The sequence below is a fragment of the Athalia rosae genome, chromosome 2, assembly GCF_917208135.1.
Source record: "Athalia rosae chromosome 2, iyAthRosa1.1, whole genome shotgun sequence".
Classification (NCBI taxonomy): domain Eukaryota; kingdom Metazoa; phylum Arthropoda; class Insecta; order Hymenoptera; family Athaliidae; genus Athalia; species Athalia rosae.
The window spans coordinates 4955578-4972258 of record NC_064027.1 but is presented as its reverse complement, the minus strand read 5'-3'; the positions used below and the strand labels follow the sequence as shown (position 1 = coordinate 4972258).

The 16681-nt window shown below is 35.8% G+C and overlaps 3 protein-coding genes and 1 long non-coding RNA gene across 9 annotated transcripts; 3 read left to right on the top strand and 1 right to left on the bottom strand.

Moving 5' to 3' along the window:
• Positions 1 to 1965: 1965 nt before the first annotated feature.
• On the bottom strand, positions 1966 to 7379 carry LOC105692316 (mitochondrial import receptor subunit TOM70). 2 transcript variants are annotated; one of them, XM_012411435.3, is made up of 9 exons: positions 7082 to 7379; positions 5439 to 5698; positions 4799 to 4972; positions 4494 to 4701; positions 4132 to 4273; positions 3681 to 4029; positions 3307 to 3531; positions 2989 to 3209; positions 1966 to 2918 (listed from the first exon to the last, which is right to left on the bottom strand). In XM_012411435.3, exons 2-9 carry the CDS (start codon positions 5694 to 5696, stop codon positions 2744 to 2746), a joined length of 1752 nt encoding a protein of 583 aa, XP_012266858.2. In that variant the 5' UTR covers positions 5697 to 5698; positions 7082 to 7379; the 3' UTR covers positions 1966 to 2743. The 2 variants fall into 2 exon arrangements, with proteins under 2 accessions (XP_012266858.2, XP_048507441.1); XM_048651484.1 differs by having other exon boundaries at positions 5439 to 5757; positions 7082 to 7378.
• Positions 5806 to 7051, top strand: LOC105692318. Its single transcript, XR_001103408.3, has 2 exons — positions 5806 to 6065; positions 6153 to 7051. It is a non-coding gene; the product is annotated as an uncharacterized LOC105692318 (long non-coding RNA).
• Positions 7380 to 7436: 57 nt separating the features above from the next.
• LOC105692315 (TBC1 domain family member 23) lies at positions 7437 to 12700 on the top strand. 2 transcript variants are annotated; one of them, XM_012411431.3, is made up of 9 exons: positions 7437 to 7685; positions 8216 to 8436; positions 8601 to 8805; positions 8976 to 9212; positions 9317 to 9692; positions 9781 to 9994; positions 10104 to 10436; positions 10549 to 10681; positions 10791 to 12700. In XM_012411431.3, exons 1-9 carry the CDS (start codon positions 7657 to 7659, stop codon positions 11062 to 11064), a joined length of 2022 nt encoding a protein of 673 aa, XP_012266854.1. In that variant the 5' UTR covers positions 7437 to 7656; the 3' UTR covers positions 11065 to 12700. The 2 variants fall into 2 exon arrangements, with proteins under 2 accessions (XP_012266854.1, XP_048507440.1); XM_048651483.1 differs by lacking the exon at positions 7437 to 7685 and adding an exon at positions 8129 to 8151.
• A 147-nt stretch (positions 12701 to 12847) lies between these two features.
• LOC105692317 (UDP-galactose transporter senju) lies at positions 12848 to 16215 on the top strand. Of its 4 annotated transcripts, none has more exons than XM_020856036.2 (7): positions 12848 to 13295; positions 13665 to 13774; positions 13922 to 14039; positions 14307 to 14353; positions 14440 to 14579; positions 14724 to 14876; positions 14987 to 16215. In XM_020856036.2, exons 2-7 carry the CDS (start codon positions 13687 to 13689, stop codon positions 15482 to 15484), a joined length of 1044 nt encoding a protein of 347 aa, XP_020711695.2. In that variant the 5' UTR covers positions 12848 to 13295; positions 13665 to 13686; the 3' UTR covers positions 15485 to 16215. The 4 variants fall into 4 exon arrangements, with proteins under 4 accessions (XP_020711695.2, XP_020711694.2, XP_012266860.2 ...); XM_020856035.2 differs by having other exon boundaries at positions 13656 to 13774; XM_012411437.3 differs by having other exon boundaries at positions 12848 to 13575.
• Positions 16216 to 16681: the final 466 nt, after the last annotated feature.

Here is a 16681-nt window from a genome sequence, read left to right as displayed (position 1 = left end):
TAAAAAATTTTTTCCACCTAATGATTACTTGATCGATTGTATGAGTAGATGATTTTGGCTTTAAGATTTGGATTCCTGAGCTGATCATATGTGAGATTACCCTTGAAAAGCCAAAAAAAAATTCGGTTTCTGAGCAAAAAATAAATCATCTTTTTAATTGGGTTTAATATGCTTTTCTTACGTATTTTGATCTCGGGAATCCAAATCTGAAAGAAAAATTGATCTATCTGCAAAAATGACCGAGTTATCGCCAATTTTCAGCTTTTTGGGGTCAAAAATAAAAAATTGATTTTTTAGTCTATCTTAATGTAATTTGAGCTCAGGAATCCGAATCCGGGAGAAAAATCGATCTATCTGCAAAAATGACCGAGTTATCCCCATTTTTTCGCATTTTTTACCATAAATTTGAGGATATCTCGAAGGGAAAAAATCGTAGCTCGATTTGGCCAACGGATTCGTGTTCCTGAGGTCAAAATACATAAGAAAAGTGCCATACGATCAATTTTAAAAAACAAAAATTTTTGGCCAAAATTTGAAAAAATCGTAAGGGGTACCCCTTGGAAAAATTTCAAATTTTGGCCAAAAATTTTTATTTTTTAAAATTGATCGTATGGCACTTTTCTTACGTATTTTGACCTCAGGAACACGAATCCGTTGGCCAAATCGAGCTACGATTTTTTCCCTTCGAGATATCCTTAAATTTATGGTAAAAAATGCGAAAAAATGGGGATAACTCGGTCATTTTTGCAGATAGATCGATTTTTCTCCCGGATTCGGATTCCTGAGCTCAAATTACATTAAGATAGACTAAAAAATCAATTTTTTATTTTTGACCCCAAAAAGCTGAAAATTGGCGATAACTCGGTCATTTTTGCAGATAGATCAATTTTTCTTTCAGATTTGGATTCCCGAGATCAAAATACGTAAGAAAAGTGTAATACAATCAATTTTTAAACTACTTTACTTTTGGCCCAAAAATCGAATTTTTTTTTGGCTTTTCAAGGGTAATCTCACATATGATCAGCTCAGGAATCCGAATCCGGAAGCCAAATCGATCTATCTATAAAATTGTTCAAGTTATCGCCAATTTATCGCTCCAAAATTTGAAAAATCAAGGATATCTAGATTTGGATTTCTGAGGTCAAAATGCGTTAGTAAAGCATATGAAACCCAATCAAAAAAATTATTTATTTTTTGTTTTATGAAATTGAACTTTGATGTCGTCCCGGCGACGTGTGAATTTACAGGTATCGCAATATTCCATCGTCGGTTGATTCGCGGCGATTCGTATTTCTAAGGAAATAAAATAAATCGACAGTAGAAAGAGAAGACTGGCCGGTTATTGCGAACTAATAAAAAAATCACGAATTGTACAGCGTCTGATTGTGAGGGGTGAATAACGAAACTCTAATTTTATGTGACACAGTTCTCACCTCCGGTCACAGGTTTTTCATGTCGGGTAAAGTCAAGATAGCTGTACGTTGTGTACCGAATAAATTGAGCAAGTGCCGAACCGAAATTGTCGGCTTTTTCTTTGCCACACTATGTTGGTTTGAAACATTTCAAACCATTTGGATGCGAATTGTCGATGGTCCTCATGAAATGCTCGGAGAATTATACCACCGGTGACTGAAGATACCACTGTCCAGAGACTTTTCACTGTACAGATGATTGCTTTGACAGAAAAAGACTGAATGTAATTTGTTGCGATTTGTTCTCCACGTACTTTTCATATGTTTCCACGTTTTCACTGGTCTCCGAATAATTACCCTACTCCCCACCAAACAGAATCCACTGTTCTAGTAAACCGCAAGCTTGCAAAAACATGCGTCCTCCATGCCCACTGATTTCTAATTTTGCTCCATATGGGAATCCCATACTCTTTGATGGAAATTAGAAATCTGTTCAGTCACGCAAATATTTCATTGATGCGAAGGATACTGACGATAAAAAAAAGTCCGCCCATTGATAATATAATATATTCAACAGTTCAAGTTCATACACAATACGACTAAAAAACGTTTACATACATGTCTGTAACTTAATCCATAAAAAAATGCACCAAAAATGTTACATCTATTAAAAATCCGGGAACTCCGGAAACGATTTACATTCTGCACGAAATAAATTAATCAAGCCCTTCCAAATTATAAGAAAATTGATTAATTATTGATTTAGACTGCCAAAAAATATGGTCGCATAATTCTGATGCTAGTATTCCCAAGTGGATGCAAGAATTCTATGATACCCCTTGGCAGATCTCATTGATTTTTTTTTTCTGAAGGCTGCCAAACGGCAATTCACCGGACATTTATACGGGTCTGACTGGTGTATTTCATAAAAAACAAAAATAAGGTACTGCCAACGAGTACAAATTTATACATTGGTTATTCTATGAAAAAAGCACAAATTCAGTCTGATGAGGCAGTGATATTCTGCAATTTCGTGTTTCTACTGGCTGTTGTGTGAGATTTACACAGAATCATTAGCGTCCGAAGACTTACTGAACATTGCTGATAAGATTAATAGGGAACCTTCAACCACGTTCTGACTCAACAGGATACATTCATCGGAATTGAAAGTAGTAGTGACTTGTGAATTATTTGATCACTTTTGCATCAGTCATCCAGATCTTTATGGATGCTATTACAGTGGATAATTAACTTCATTGATATAGTTTAGTCAATTATCGATGTGTTCTGCTATGTTACAGTAATAATTTCGTCAACAATCACGCAGCATTTTAGGATATCCCCTGTAAACTTGACAGCGTAGAAAGGTCTAGACCCAGTCGCTCTGTGACGGTCAACTGTGCTTTTGCAGCATCCCTTAAGCTGAATATGTGCGATAGCTCCATTTCTGTGCGACCCAGTGCTAATGCTTGGTCAAATAATTCAATTGCCTCTTTGAGGTTACCCCTGAAAATAAAAGTGACAAGTTTGAACTAGTGCTATGAAAAAAGAAAAAAAAGAAAGAAAGAGTTCAAACCTCTGCACTTCAATGGTACCCAAAGTTTCATAACCAAATTCGCATTTGTTATCCAATTTCAATGCCTTGTTTATGTATTCGATGGCCTTGTTGATATTGCCATTCCATTGTAACTGTAGCAAACCTCTGTGTACATAGACATTTGCATTATTCGGGTCTCTTTGGAGAGCCTTGGCAAAATATGAATCTGCCTTTGCAAAATCTTGCGAATCACATAAAACCTACAATATTTTAAACATAATTTTTATAATACCAACAACCAACAATTCACTGAGGATTTACGGATTGAAACATTAATGTAACGAAAAAACTCCTCACCTGTGCATATAGTGTGTAAGACTCCACGCAATCTGGGAATTTTTCAAACGCAATTTCAAAATCTTTCAAGACTTTGTTTATTTTGTCCTTATCTTTAGATAAAATTGCGTATCGATAATCAGTGTAACATTTTTGTACAAAAGCAATACCGAAATCAGGATTGAGAGTTACTGCCTTCTGAAAATCCTCTAGAGCGTCGTTTACCTTTTCTAAAATTAGGTTTACCTATAAATAATATTACTCATTATAAAGGAGAACGAGTTTTTGTTTTAAAAATCACTAAAAATATGTTAGGCTGTAATGGAAATTCAGTGCTCCGGGTTGGTTCACGTTGTTCAGTAACAAATGATTTTATATTCGTAGGTTATTCTTACCTGCCCTCTGTGATGATAAATGTCTCCACACTCTGGATAAATTTCCGTTGCTTTTTCGAAGTCGAGGAAACATTTGTCAGGATCCTCAAGTTGCATGTACATACTTGCTCTTTTTATCAAAGCGTTTGTCTTAACTTCTCTACTGGAATTTTCACTTTCGATAATTTTCTGAAGGTCTGTGATGGCGTTAGTATGGCGACCCAGTAAAAGGTGGAAAGTTGCACGGAGCAAATATACTTCCATGCAAGATTCCGGGACAAACTCTGGTCGATCTATTTCCTCCGAACAGAACGATATTACATCGTCATACTTCTCTTCTCTCATAGCCTGTCTTGCTTTAGCGTACCCCCTGAAAACACAAGATACACATTTTTCGGCTTTCTAAAAAGGTAAAGAAGCGATGTGGCAGCTAGGGTTTGTGCCGTGTATTAAATAATATGAAAGAACATACGTCGATGGCTCCATAGTTTCCGATTCTTTCAGCTTTGTCAGGATCGGGTCATTGCTAAAAGAGCTAAAGTATGTCCTGATAAAGTGCTTGCTAGGCATAACTGGTTTTTTGTTCTCTATATGCTCTTTAGCATGTTGTCTACCTGGAATAAAAAAACGTACAGTTACAATTAAAATACTCGGAGTCTAGCGATAAAAAAGATGCAATGAAAATTAGGGGGAACCAAATCTATGAACAGGGATTCAAAACTGAATAGATTTTGAAATATCGATAAAAACTCATTTATGTGGGTGTTGAATCGCACACAACAATAATATCTGCAATGATAATTAACAAATTCTTCATCATGAATAATCACCTACCAAGCTGCTTCAAGACTCTATCAGCCATCATAAGCGTACTTTGATTTGAAAATTGCTCAAGAATGCATGCGGCTGTGACATCTTCCAAAACAGAAACCCATTCTCTGCTGTGTTCCAGGGCTCGAGCTCTGCGTTGGAGAGCTTTGATATATCGAGGATTTAACTCCAATGCCTTTGTACAATCTGCTTTAACAGCGGTATATTTTTTCTGTCGAATTGAGATCAATGTCAAAATATATTCCAAATGAGGTGGTAGATACTTATAGTTTACAATAAACATATTTACAGCCTAATGTATCTCATACCAGGTGATCGTAAGCCGCAGCTCTGTTTTGATAAAATGTTGCTAAATCCATTGAATTTTCTGTTGGGCAAGTCTCAATTGCCTTGTTATACGAGAGAATGGCCTCATCATATTTACCAGATTTAAAATAATCATTTCCTTCATTCTTGTACCTCGTAGCCTTCTCCAGTGGAGTCTGTGGTGAAAAATGAGACATTCGATGGTAATTAGTAATAGTGCATTTTTTCAAAAGATCTATGTATGCTAAGTTTCTGCTCTATTTTATCTGAACTTTCAATAGATCTACACCCAAACTGAACAAACCTATACAGCTTCGAATCTGGTGCGACAGAAGTCTGCTCTTAGTGCTTTTATCGAATGAAAATAATTTTGGTAGAGCAAAATAAAAAGGAAACACCAATGGCTTTGTATTAAGTCGCATTCTGTATGAAATATAGACATTGTATTGCTTAAGAACTCATGGATAGGAATGGCCCCCAGGCTCGAGGTCCGATACGTTCAATTGAACAACTCTTATCAGCAGAATGTAATCTGGGCTCTTAAAAATTTGTGATAATTATTTACGAACGATAATCAAGCCTGCGCGAAAGGAATGTTTGAAATGATTTTACTAGGAACTGTGTAAGAATGACGATTCTAACCTCATTTCGGGGTTGCGGTGGAGAGACAACTTTGGACGGGTCGTCACCGTCAACTGATAATTGTTTGTCCTTTGCAGTACCGTTTTCTTTGCCGGTTCCGCCTTTTGGTTTTCCTCGAGGTCTCGATGCGGACTTAGAACTGTTTCTGTAGTACATGTACCCAAGGCCGAGAGCGACCGGCGCACCGACAGCCAGTGCAAGTTGCCATTTCGGTAATGTTGAGCCAGAAATACTGCCCGCTCCACTGGATGCCCCCATTTCTTGAGTATATCAATTCCAACGATACGTTTACAACAAGGAACCAATTCCGCGGACTCAACTTTAAAACAAACTCGATCAAAATGATGGAACGAAAAATTTACGAATCACAAGTGCAGATCAGTGTCGCTCCAAGTCTCCGAGGAGACTGTGTTAGTTCTAATTTTCACCGCAAGCGTAGTGAGCATGTGAATCGGTGACGATCGGTAGGATGCATGGAGTGGGATGTAAACAAAAAATGACAGAAAAAAAAAAAACGCTGTCACTTACGTGAAAGAATGCGCTTGGATATCGAAGATTTTGGAACAAATGTGACACTAAAGTAAAGTAACTTTGGAAACAGAATAAATAGGATCACCGTTCAGGCAGGTAGGGTGATTTGAAGTTGCATGATAATACTGCATGACTAGACGGACTAGATTCACACCAGATTTTTCCATTCAAATATCATACCAGAAATGAGTGGGGTCATACTTCAGAATCGACGGAACAGCTGGACGATCGTCCAAATTAACAGGATCTTGAAAATTGCAGATGCAAATAAAAAGATGAGCACTTTACAGGAGATTCGAAGAATTGCTCCAAGGTATCGAAAGAATACTGGAAAGTACGATTTAGCAAAAGTGAAAAAGGAGAAAAATGTTGGAGTACAGTGATGCCACCGCCTACTTCAAAAGATTTTTCAAAACCGACAGCGCTGAGAAATGACCCTCTTATATCCAAGACAATCCCCAGTGTGATGTATTTGTCATGAAGATAGTACCACACAAGATCTTTTCAAGTGACGAAAATACCATAAATAGCAGCTGGAATGCGCACAAACTACATACGATATAAAAAACAACTGAAAAGAATAGTAGCAAGAAAAGAGATATCTTATTATGCAACTGCCATGTTATGGGTGCACTTAATTGATATTAAGGCTAAGCGAGGTGACGGAGTGTTAACAAGTGCGGAAGAGGACATACTCGCAGGAACAGCCGATGATCTGTATAAATGTTTTAGTGAGATTGGAGTGTACACAATTATGATGGGAAATGAGATGCAGCCAAAAATACCATCACTACCAGTTATATAACGCAAAGCGTTATTCATGAAAATTCACATATGATTTTTGGAGTAGTGTCATAGTAGTGTCATCTTCAAAGATTGTAGGAGATTGTTGATCATGACAAAGGAATGATACTGTGATAAATTTACCAGTAACACATTTAAACACGAAGTGAAATCAACTATTGGTAAGATCAAAAGGTACGAGGAAGAAAGTGATAACACAAAATATTTATTATCTGATTACCAAGTGTAACATAAACGATTGATTCATGATCCCTAATAAAATGGTTGTACGAATGATATTAAATTGTGTTATTTTGTAAAAAGTATACCTTATCTTGTATAATGGGTTCTATGTCTGATCCTATCATATCCTGTCTTTCGGCCTGTCCTAAATGTAGCCATGGTTCAACGAAAGCAGGATATATTACACTAAAACTAGGACGCACAGGATGGAACGCAGGTATTTTATTCCTCCCAAAACCCGGTTATGTATGGGTTGACTAGAGTGACGGGCATCTGATCCGTCTTCTACTGCTTCCGGCTTTTTTTATGTCAAATTGGTTCAAAATTTTCAAAAATTTCTACTGCTAGTAAAGAGTATCAGAATTGGCCTGAAGATGGAAACAATCTCGCTAAACATGTGATGTCACAATATGCGATTTCTTGAAGGGGTATCGATAGTTTTCATTTCGTAGTTTCATTTTTTCTTTGTGTATCATATGTGTGCTTATGGCGCTCACGTCAGCTACGTAATCATAAAAAATAGGATCTGATAAGAAAAACAATGTATTTGTGAAAAAAATGTTGTCGGAAAAATTTCATATTACATGCGGTACAACATAGCACAGCGTATTGAAAGATCTCATATTTATTTCTGTAAATTGAGGTGTGTGACGTTGCCAAAATGGCACTAGAAGACGACGAGAACACTTGGTAAGAAGAATAGAATCATATGTTCAACTCATATAGTAAATAATTTAGATTGCCACACTTTATAGCAGCTCGACCTAACGCTCAAAGTTGATCTTGTCCGACAAAAATTACATGACCTCATTGTAGGAAAATGTGTTTTCGTTTAAATATTTGCATAGCCCAAAACAACTGTCAAAATTTTGAACAATCTTCAATTTCGACTAATATAATATTGTGTAACAAATTCGCCTCAAGCATACACGTATGTATTGCGTTTATCACCACCTGTCTTTTTGACACGAGCATGCAAGATGTTGAGATTGCTCGTCTTGTTAATATGCTAACTAGCACACATTTTTATACGTCTTCATTTGCATAGTAATGTTTATCATTAGCAAAGTAAAGATAACAGAAGCTTCTTGTTTAAGTCAACGTTATTCTCGTAATCTCGCCCATTGCTATTTTTATTACTGTTATTGTTACTGATGTAATTATTATTGTCACGATCCATCATTTTTATTGCATTTCATCTAATCTTACATTGTTTTCAGGGTTTTGGAACTTGAAGCAGCACTCCTTGATTCGGAAGCACCATCAGCAAGTGATATTTATGCCATATGTAAGGGTCAACCAGTACCTGCAAACTTAAGACCTGATGTATGGCAAGCTTGTTTGGATGTCACGGATAGAGGAAATCAACTAATCCATTTTAACGAGGTTTTTGATCTTCCAGAACAAAATATTCTCAGAGAAGATTGCCAACAGTTGGTTGGTGAGTTAACTATCATTGGCTCAGACTGACTAAATTTTTATCATTCTCATTTTCTCACTAAGTACAATAAAGGTCTTGTTGCGAATATAAATATTATGAATTTCATCGCTGTGTTGAAATTGCTCTGTGAAGAAATCATTGAGCAATCATTGTTTCTATTACAGCTAAACTTGGCAATGATGATGAGGACAAAGTATCAGTTGTTTCTGACTTAGAGTCAATACTGACATTCTACTGCAAAAGTAGAGGTAAGTTGTACGAAAGAGGAAATGGCTGGCTTGAATTGTTGGGGCCCTTGATTGCTCTCAAGTTACCTCGATCTGCAACTTACAACTTGTTCGAAGCCATCAGGGATGTATACGTCCCAAGGTAAACAATTTGTTCTTTCACATGCCTCTAATAGTTGGTATATACCATCATCAGATATAATTCGTTTATATCAAAAATATCTGACTGAGAAAGCATGGAAGTTTATAGATCATCTTTTTTCTTCTCATATTCCAATATTAGAATAAATATTGATGTTCAGGTTTTTTCAGGGGTGTTATACATAGTTCTGTTTTACGATTGCTGTTACTGTATCATGAGCCAGAATTATGTTCCTTTTTGGACACAAAACGAGTGTCTCCGGAGCAATACACAAAAGGATGGATAAATACATTGTTTGCAGGGGTGTGTTCACTCCCAGCCGTCTGCACGATGTGGGATTTATACTTCATGCAGGCGGATCCTTTTTTTATGATGTTTTTATCTCTTATCATGGTTGTCAATGCAAGGTGTGGAATTAAGAATTTCATAACTAAAACTAAGCTCAGTTAAAATTGCGACAAATCACAATTCAACTTTTGAATTTCTCTGTATTAATGACATTTTTATGTAGGGAACAAATTTTAAGCATGAAGGATGAAGGGAAACAAAGTATAATAGACACGCTAGCAGCAATGCCCTGTGCCTTAGAAGCTGAAGATGTTACAGATTTCTGCTCACTGGCTCAATACTACGCTATGAAAACGCCATCTTCTTTCAAACAAGATTTATATTCCATTATGTTTGGCGAAGGTGGTGATGAGAAATTCATATCACATGCGTTATGTCTACCTGTATCGGCCCAGGAGCTTGTAGAAAATACTATCGAAGCGCCAGCCGCATCGAATGGACCAGTTGAGTCCGTCAGATTTTTCCTAGTGGATTGCAGACCTGCTGAGCAATATAATGCTGGACATCTGCCAACTGCCTTTCATTTGGACTGTAACTTGGTTGGTATATTTAATGAGTTAGTTGTTTTGTGGAAAATCTATTACTCACAATTGTTACGGATTGGCATAACCGTGTCGACAATTCCAGATGCTACAAGAACCTGCATCCTTTGCAACAGCTGTACAAGGATTGCTTCAGGCACAGAGACAAGCTTTGGCTGTTGGTTCAGAAGCTGGAGGCGAACATCTCTGTTTTCTAGGGAGTGGTCGCCAAGAGGAGGACCGCTACACTCATATGGTGGTTGCATCTTTCTTGCAAAAGCACACGCAATACGTTAGTATGGTCTCATTAGGATATCAAGGTGCGTTCGCTTTTTAACCATTTGGGGTGTATTTTTTACAGCCACCAATAAGTTTCGATGTGTGTTAAACACATTGCCTATTTTTGATAAAACTCTACCTTCTTTCCAGCTATTCACGAATATTTTGGAGACGAAGTGGTCACAAATCTCGTAGATCACAATTCGCAACATTGTTTGGTATGCAATGCCAATTTATCGGAAACGAATTCCAATGAATCGAGCCCAGCTAAAATTAGAAATAACAATTCAGATCTGTTTGGGAAAATTGGGTTGGCGATGAAATTGAAGAGCCAAGTAGTGAAAGGAAAGCTGTTCGATTACATCGTTAACCCATCTGCAAGTGCCAATGGCAATGCAGATAGCCAGAACAGCAAAGATGCGGACTTTGCAAATAGAATACGTAACGGTCCAGTTTTCAGTATTGACGAGGATCATGATCTAGGTAACTCGATTTCTACACATAGCGTAATATTCTTTTGGCAATCATTTTGAAATACCTTCTGCTTTTTTTTTTAAATTACCATCAAAAATCAACAGCTTGTCATGTTTTACAGATATGGCGATGACCAATCACGAGAGTGAAGAACCTGTCGAAGTAGTATCTATTCAGCAATGGCTGAAAGATCCGAAATTATTGCATTCCTTCAAATGTCAAGAAGTCAAAGTCAGCGGCTATGTGTATGAAAGGTGAGATCATTGTATTTACGTGTTGATTCGATCGAGGCGCTGATGATTTTATAGGAAACTCTTATTTTTTTCTATTTTCTACAACTATGAACTTGACATTGTATTACAGTCAACTTTTGGTGATGGACACCCACCTCATTGTTCTCAGAGAGATTCCAGGAAGGAAGGGTGCCGCACATGTGATTGTTAAGCGGCCATTGTCAAGTATAGTTAAAATAACTTCTAGGAAAAGACATCCTGACTTAATCACATTTCGGTATGGTACCACACAGAATGAAACGTTACTTATCTCAGATATGGATAAATTTCTTATTCCACATGCTAGCGAGGCTACGAAATTGATTTCAGAACAAATATTGAAACAATTGAAGACACTTGACTAATATTAGGCGGCATAGACTGTGGTGTACTGTATAATAAGGACCGGTTATCAATTTGGTAAATTCTACCGTATTGTTATTATTATTAGAATTTTTTACCGCGTAGAACCTTAGTTATCATGATGCCTCACGATTTATACAAAAAATGTTGCCATGCAATCGTTAATGAAGGTTCTCTGGAACTACAGTTCATGTGTTTACTAAAAAAATGTTCCTAACCGGCTGAAGCTTAAGGTTGTCATAATAGGGTAGTTCATGGGCACATGAAAATCTATTTCACCTTCATAATAAAAACAATTAATAATCCAAATGCGATCACAACCAGTTTTGCAAGTTTTTCTAATTCAGTCACACTTGCAATTAAGGGTGATGAAATTTTGATGTTGAATAATTTGGAAATATTTGTACCGTACAAAACAATGTAGCAATATGATGCTATTCTTTTATTGAATATCACATCGAGTCTTTATTATACATTCACGCAAAATACATAGCAGTATGTAAATCAATCTTACCACGTCTCTTATCCAGAACTTAAACGAGTAACGATTCGAGGGAGGGAAGATGTAATATTTGTTCATTTCCTTTGATATCGTATGATTGTTTCAAATGTGAAATTATGTTTCTTCATTTTTTCAACTTTAACATAATGCGTAATACATATTAACTTATTATGTTATGTTTCAAACGTCATAATGGCGGTAATTTAAAAGAAATTCAAATAAATCGTCATCAGTTGAATTATTGAATTTGCTAACGAACATTTATAAATACTGTATCATATTATTTTCAAAATTCATCGAATCGTGAAGATTGTTCAACTGTTATCAACTATTGTACCTAATGTTGGAGAAAATGACGTCTCTGCTTTTACTTATTGTCGATTGATAAGATTATCCTTCAAACATTTTGTTGTGATTTAGTGGTTGTCTTGTAAAGGATAAATTCAGGTAAACTTATTAAGGTCTGTCTGACATTCATCAATATTGCAGAGCGTAACAGGTTTAAAATAAACACCACATGATCATGATGTTAGTAAAAATTTGTCGTTTCAGGCCAATATTGACATAATTATAAATCTCTTGACGGAAGTACCACTCAATCTGGTGAATATTAGTTTGAATGTTGTCAACGACAATCACGTAAACACTTTTCAACTGATTAATGCTTATCAGTTCATCTTCATCGTGACGTTGACTGAAAATATTCTTCAGCCAAAGATCATGATCATTTTTGTTCTCGATCATAAGTTACCATTGGCAAATTTTTTGTGTACGCAAAAATCTTATCGAGTGCAATCAGAAAATATTGTAATATAAAGTCCAGTTGCTAGAATTTGTGACGTAATTTGAGGCGATCAACCGGTTTATTTCACTTTCTTTAAATTTTATCTGACAAAGTTTCATGTGATGAAATTTGAATGAAAAGTCTGTCAAGTCTTGACTACTGGCAAGAAAATAAAACTTATGAGTTATAGACATGTTTGGAAAGATTAAATAGCATCGTATCAAGTATAGGATACCGATATACCATGAAGGTTTTAGGTGTAATAAAATCAATAAGCTCGTTATTGTCACTAACTATGTACATAATTAAAATAGATGTAATATAAAAGAGAATAATAGTAATATAAAAATCACTTTCCAGTGTTCATGTCATTCGTTATGCTATTTCCCTGCTCTCAATTACATTTTTCAAAATACTGCCTCATTCTATTCTGAAACAAACTTGTGTTTTCAGGCGCATGGCACAAAACTTTTTAATGTGTCTTTTGATTGCAGATTTATCGCATCGAGCAAGATTGTTTATTATTATAAAATACTTGAGTACGTGTTCACTACCGATAGCTTATCACTTGACAGATTATTACAGCAGTACTGCCCCCACATTCTAACTGTTCAAGCATTCATTGATAACATACTAATATTTACCGGAGCTAAGAGCAAATTAGCAAAGAACGTTTGAACATAAAGCTGTGATACTTTGTCCAAATGAGAAAAGTACTTTTTGGATTGTTTTTGTATTTATTCGACAATTTAAGAGCGATTCTTTATGAAGACGTACCCAAAGATGTACGCACGTTACACATGTAATTCAGAAGAATAACTTTGTTCAACGCCATTATTTATTGGGAGTTCAAGAAACATCAAATCACGATATTTATACAGTCATACAGGCCTATGGAAAAGTGTTGACAGTTTTTACCCATCCAGGAAGACAAAGTTTTTCGATAGGTGAATTCAATGTTTTTACTCTAGAACTTATAATTTTATCTGCTTACATTTCCGTCTGACGTTGTTTCGTATCAGTTTTGGAGTGGTGCTGGGAGGAAATAAAAAAGTGAGAGGGAGTCTGAAGTGCGGTTTCAAAATAGTTGAACCATTGCATTGGATTTTGAATCAGTTGACAAGACACCGCGCTAGCAGACGATTTGTCGCGAAAGTTTGTTATTGCAGAAATCGGCATTGCCGCGAAAATTGAAAATTTGACGTTTCACGACTTGCGCCGAAGCAGGTGTGCTATGAGAGCAGTAACTATATACCAAAGCTGATGAAAGAACCTGTGCTCAATTATTAAAATGCGGTTAAAATAAGTGATTTCAGAAATGATGATATCGATTTGAAGATGGGGCACGTCAATTGGCAGGAGCTTTTTCCTTCACGATGGAGTGTCGTCATCTTCATTGCTTACATGACACTGTTCATCAATCAAGGTAAATCCCTTGAGGTTAACTTTGTGTCAATACGTTCAGTCTATTCTGTTTTCAATATGCCAACGATATTTAATTGTAGCTTTCGTAAAAATTGTCTTAGGTATAGAACTTTGAACTCAACTCAAATCAATCTTGTTCTCATTTCAGGAATATTGGTAACATGGTCTCAAAGCAAGAAGAACTCTTACGAATACGACACTGTTACAGTAGTAACATTGACAGAGGTGCTGAAACTGGTTTTATCAGTCGCTTTTTACTGCCGAAAGTAAGTGTGGCAAGTAATTGTTTAATGAAAATCCACAATGCTAGATAGCGGAAAATTCACATAGAATGTAACAACTTTCAGGAGGCGAATCTCAGTTCACAAATTTAAAACAAAATGCTTATTCGTTTTACAGACCTTTTTCTTTCGAATTCAAATATTTCAGTATGAGATGAAGCAATATTTATACATTCTTCTTCTGAATGTTCTAAATGTTCTTACTCACATTATGAAATTGTATCAATCTGTGATTACATTTTATTTTTGCAGTCACTCTATTTTATCGCTCATTCAAGAAATACGGAAATATAAGAGGGGTAAATGACAAAAGAACTATTGACCCACTTATCAAAGAACAAGCAATTAAAACTGGTGCACGATCTGATTATTCATTTCATTTTAGTACTGCTGCTGTACATGGTTCCAGCATCTTTATACTGTCTCTACAATAATTTAGCATTTGTAAATTTGGCTGCATTCGACCCCACAACTTATTATCTGCTGCTCCAATTCCGAGTTGTTGTAACAGGAATTGTATTTCAGGTAGGCAAAAGGGAAGAAATCAGTGTTACGCTATTCATGCGCTATTATTGTCAAAAAACAGAATATTTTTCTCTACTCTAAATTAACAGCAATGATTACACAATTTAGCTGTAATAACTTCAAGTCTAAAAATTGATGGTACAGGTGGTGTTCAAAAAACAATTATCTACCAAGCAGTGGATCTCGCTCGTGTTGTTAACATTTGGCTGCATGGTCAAACACTTGGATATGAATTACGGTATCCACATTTTCCAGAATTGGCATTTCAGTTTGAATGCACTATTCATATTCGTTCAGGTATGCACCTGCTTGTTCAATACCCAACTATTCAAACATTTTTATAGCTTAATATTAGAACGTGTGAACAGCTAATTGGAAATACCATTTGGAATTATATTTAATTTCAGACGCTATGTTCGTGTTTAGCTGGAGTATACAACGAATATTTACTCAAAGGCCATGGAGCTAAAATCGACATATTTGTACAAAACGTTTTTATGTACATCGATAGTATTTTTTGCAATGTGGCAGTTCTCATTGGTCAAGGCAGCTTGGCAGAAATTTTTAGTCAAACGAACCAAAGTATTTTTACTCAGCCCAAAGTTCTTCTGATTATGGTAAATAATGCCGCTGGTGGAATAATAACAAGCTTTTTTCTGCAAAGTCTCAATTCAATTCTAAAGACTTTTGCCAGTGCTTTAGAGCTTGTGTTTACCGCCATCCTATGCTGGATATTATTTAATATACCGGTATATTTGAACACCGTCTTAGCTATAGTGATAGTGAGCTATTCCGTACTTTTGTACTCTCAAAACCCTGTGCAAAATGCACATCCAAAAAGTTGCCCCGACAATCAATCTGATGTAGAACCATTAGTTTCTCCGAAAGAGGTTGAATTGGTTTGAGGATGAATCAAATAAGTTTTACGAACAATTATAACTATTTAGCATTTGATATTGATCGTTGACATGACATAAATTATCGACGGTATTTATAGAGGCTCAAATTTTGCAATATTTTTCTGTTACTATTAGTTTTATTTATTCTTTAAGTGCCATATTTAATCGGCTGTAGAAGTATAAACTTTGCATTGGCCTAACGAAGATTTCATTATTGAAATAATTGTATACAGTCGCTCTCGTTATCGTCAAACTTTCTTGCTCGACTGTACGTAAATATTTATCTACATGCATATTTGTAGAATGCAGCGCGTTACCAGTATTTTTCACTTTTATTTTTGTCGTGATTAGGCTGCAAAGTTATTTCTAGGCTGTAATGATTTGCAATGTACGAACAAGTCGGTTGGCTCAAATCACCGAATATCTAAGAATATAACATTTTTAAATGTTCAACTAATTTTGTCGATTTCAGATCATCATGTGATCGAGGATTTGTTCGTTCCAATACATTATTTATAGAAATTAAATTTCATTTAAGTCAAATAATATGCCAAAGTACACGTTAGGCTTTACAAATGTCGCTCTCCCCACTGAAAAATAATATTTATTATTCTCAGAGAAACATAGGATTACCCTCGTGCTATCGATAAGCTTGGTTTTTCAATGCAATAATTGTAAATGAACAAGTGATGCCTTATATTTATCACTTTCCAATAAAATGACATCGTGATCATGAATGTGAGTAATAATTGTAACCGAATCTATCGTAGTATGAACAAGACTTACCTCGATCCCCTCCTTATTTCCCTGAGATATCGTACCATCCTGCACCACTGTACAGGTACCTCACGAGTTGTATGGTTGACAAAGGACAAGATATCCGGGTGTCGTAATAACAAAATATATTTCACGTAAATATATGTGTTAATTGTTGTATAATTGTTAATCATCTTATTTACAATAAATGTATTAGGAATGTGGCGATGAAAAGGATCATGGATCCCCGACGGCTTTTATTGTAGTGCACATTCCCGTCTACAGTATAATGTAATTAACGTTAGCTTCAAAAACGAGTCTAGGTTCTTTGCAAAGAGATTTTTTCTCCCTTGCGAAAAATCATTTCAAATTAAATAGGACCAAAACAAATACTACGGTTGAAATAAAACTGAATCCCCACACTTGGTATCAAACTACTAAAAATAA

Bases quoted from the DNA above. Each gene is read 5' to 3' on its own strand.
- LOC105692316 (XM_012411435.3), bottom strand. From the start codon at position 5,696: ATGGGGGCATCCAGTGGAGCGGGCAGTATTTCTGGCTCAACATTACCG. The intron at 4,702-4,798 runs GTATGAGATACA...TCAATTCGACAG, and splicing joins CTGCGGCTTACGATCACCTG to AAAAAATATACCGCTGTTAA. The intron at 4,030-4,131 runs GTATGTTCTTTC...TTGTGTTTTCAG, and splicing joins GAAACTATGGAGCCATCGAC to GGGGTACGCTAAAGCAAGAC.
- LOC105692315 (XM_012411431.3), top strand. From the start codon at position 7,657: ATGGCACTAGAAGACGACGAGAACACTTG. The intron at 9,693-9,780 runs GTTGGTATATTT...CGACAATTCCAG, and splicing joins TTCATTTGGACTGTAACTTG to ATGCTACAAGAACCTGCATC. The intron at 10,682-10,790 runs GTGAGATCATTG...ATTGTATTACAG, and splicing joins AGCGGCTATGTGTATGAAAG to TCAACTTTTGGTGATGGACA.
- LOC105692317 (XM_020856036.2), top strand. From the start codon at position 13,687: ATGGGGCACGTCAATTGGCAGGAGCTTTTTCCTTCACGATGGAGTGTC. The intron at 14,354-14,439 runs GTAAATGACAAA...ATTTCATTTTAG, and splicing joins AATACGGAAATATAAGAGGG to TACTGCTGCTGTACATGGTT. The intron at 14,877-14,986 runs GTATGCACCTGC...ATTTAATTTCAG, and splicing joins CACTATTCATATTCGTTCAG to ACGCTATGTTCGTGTTTAGC.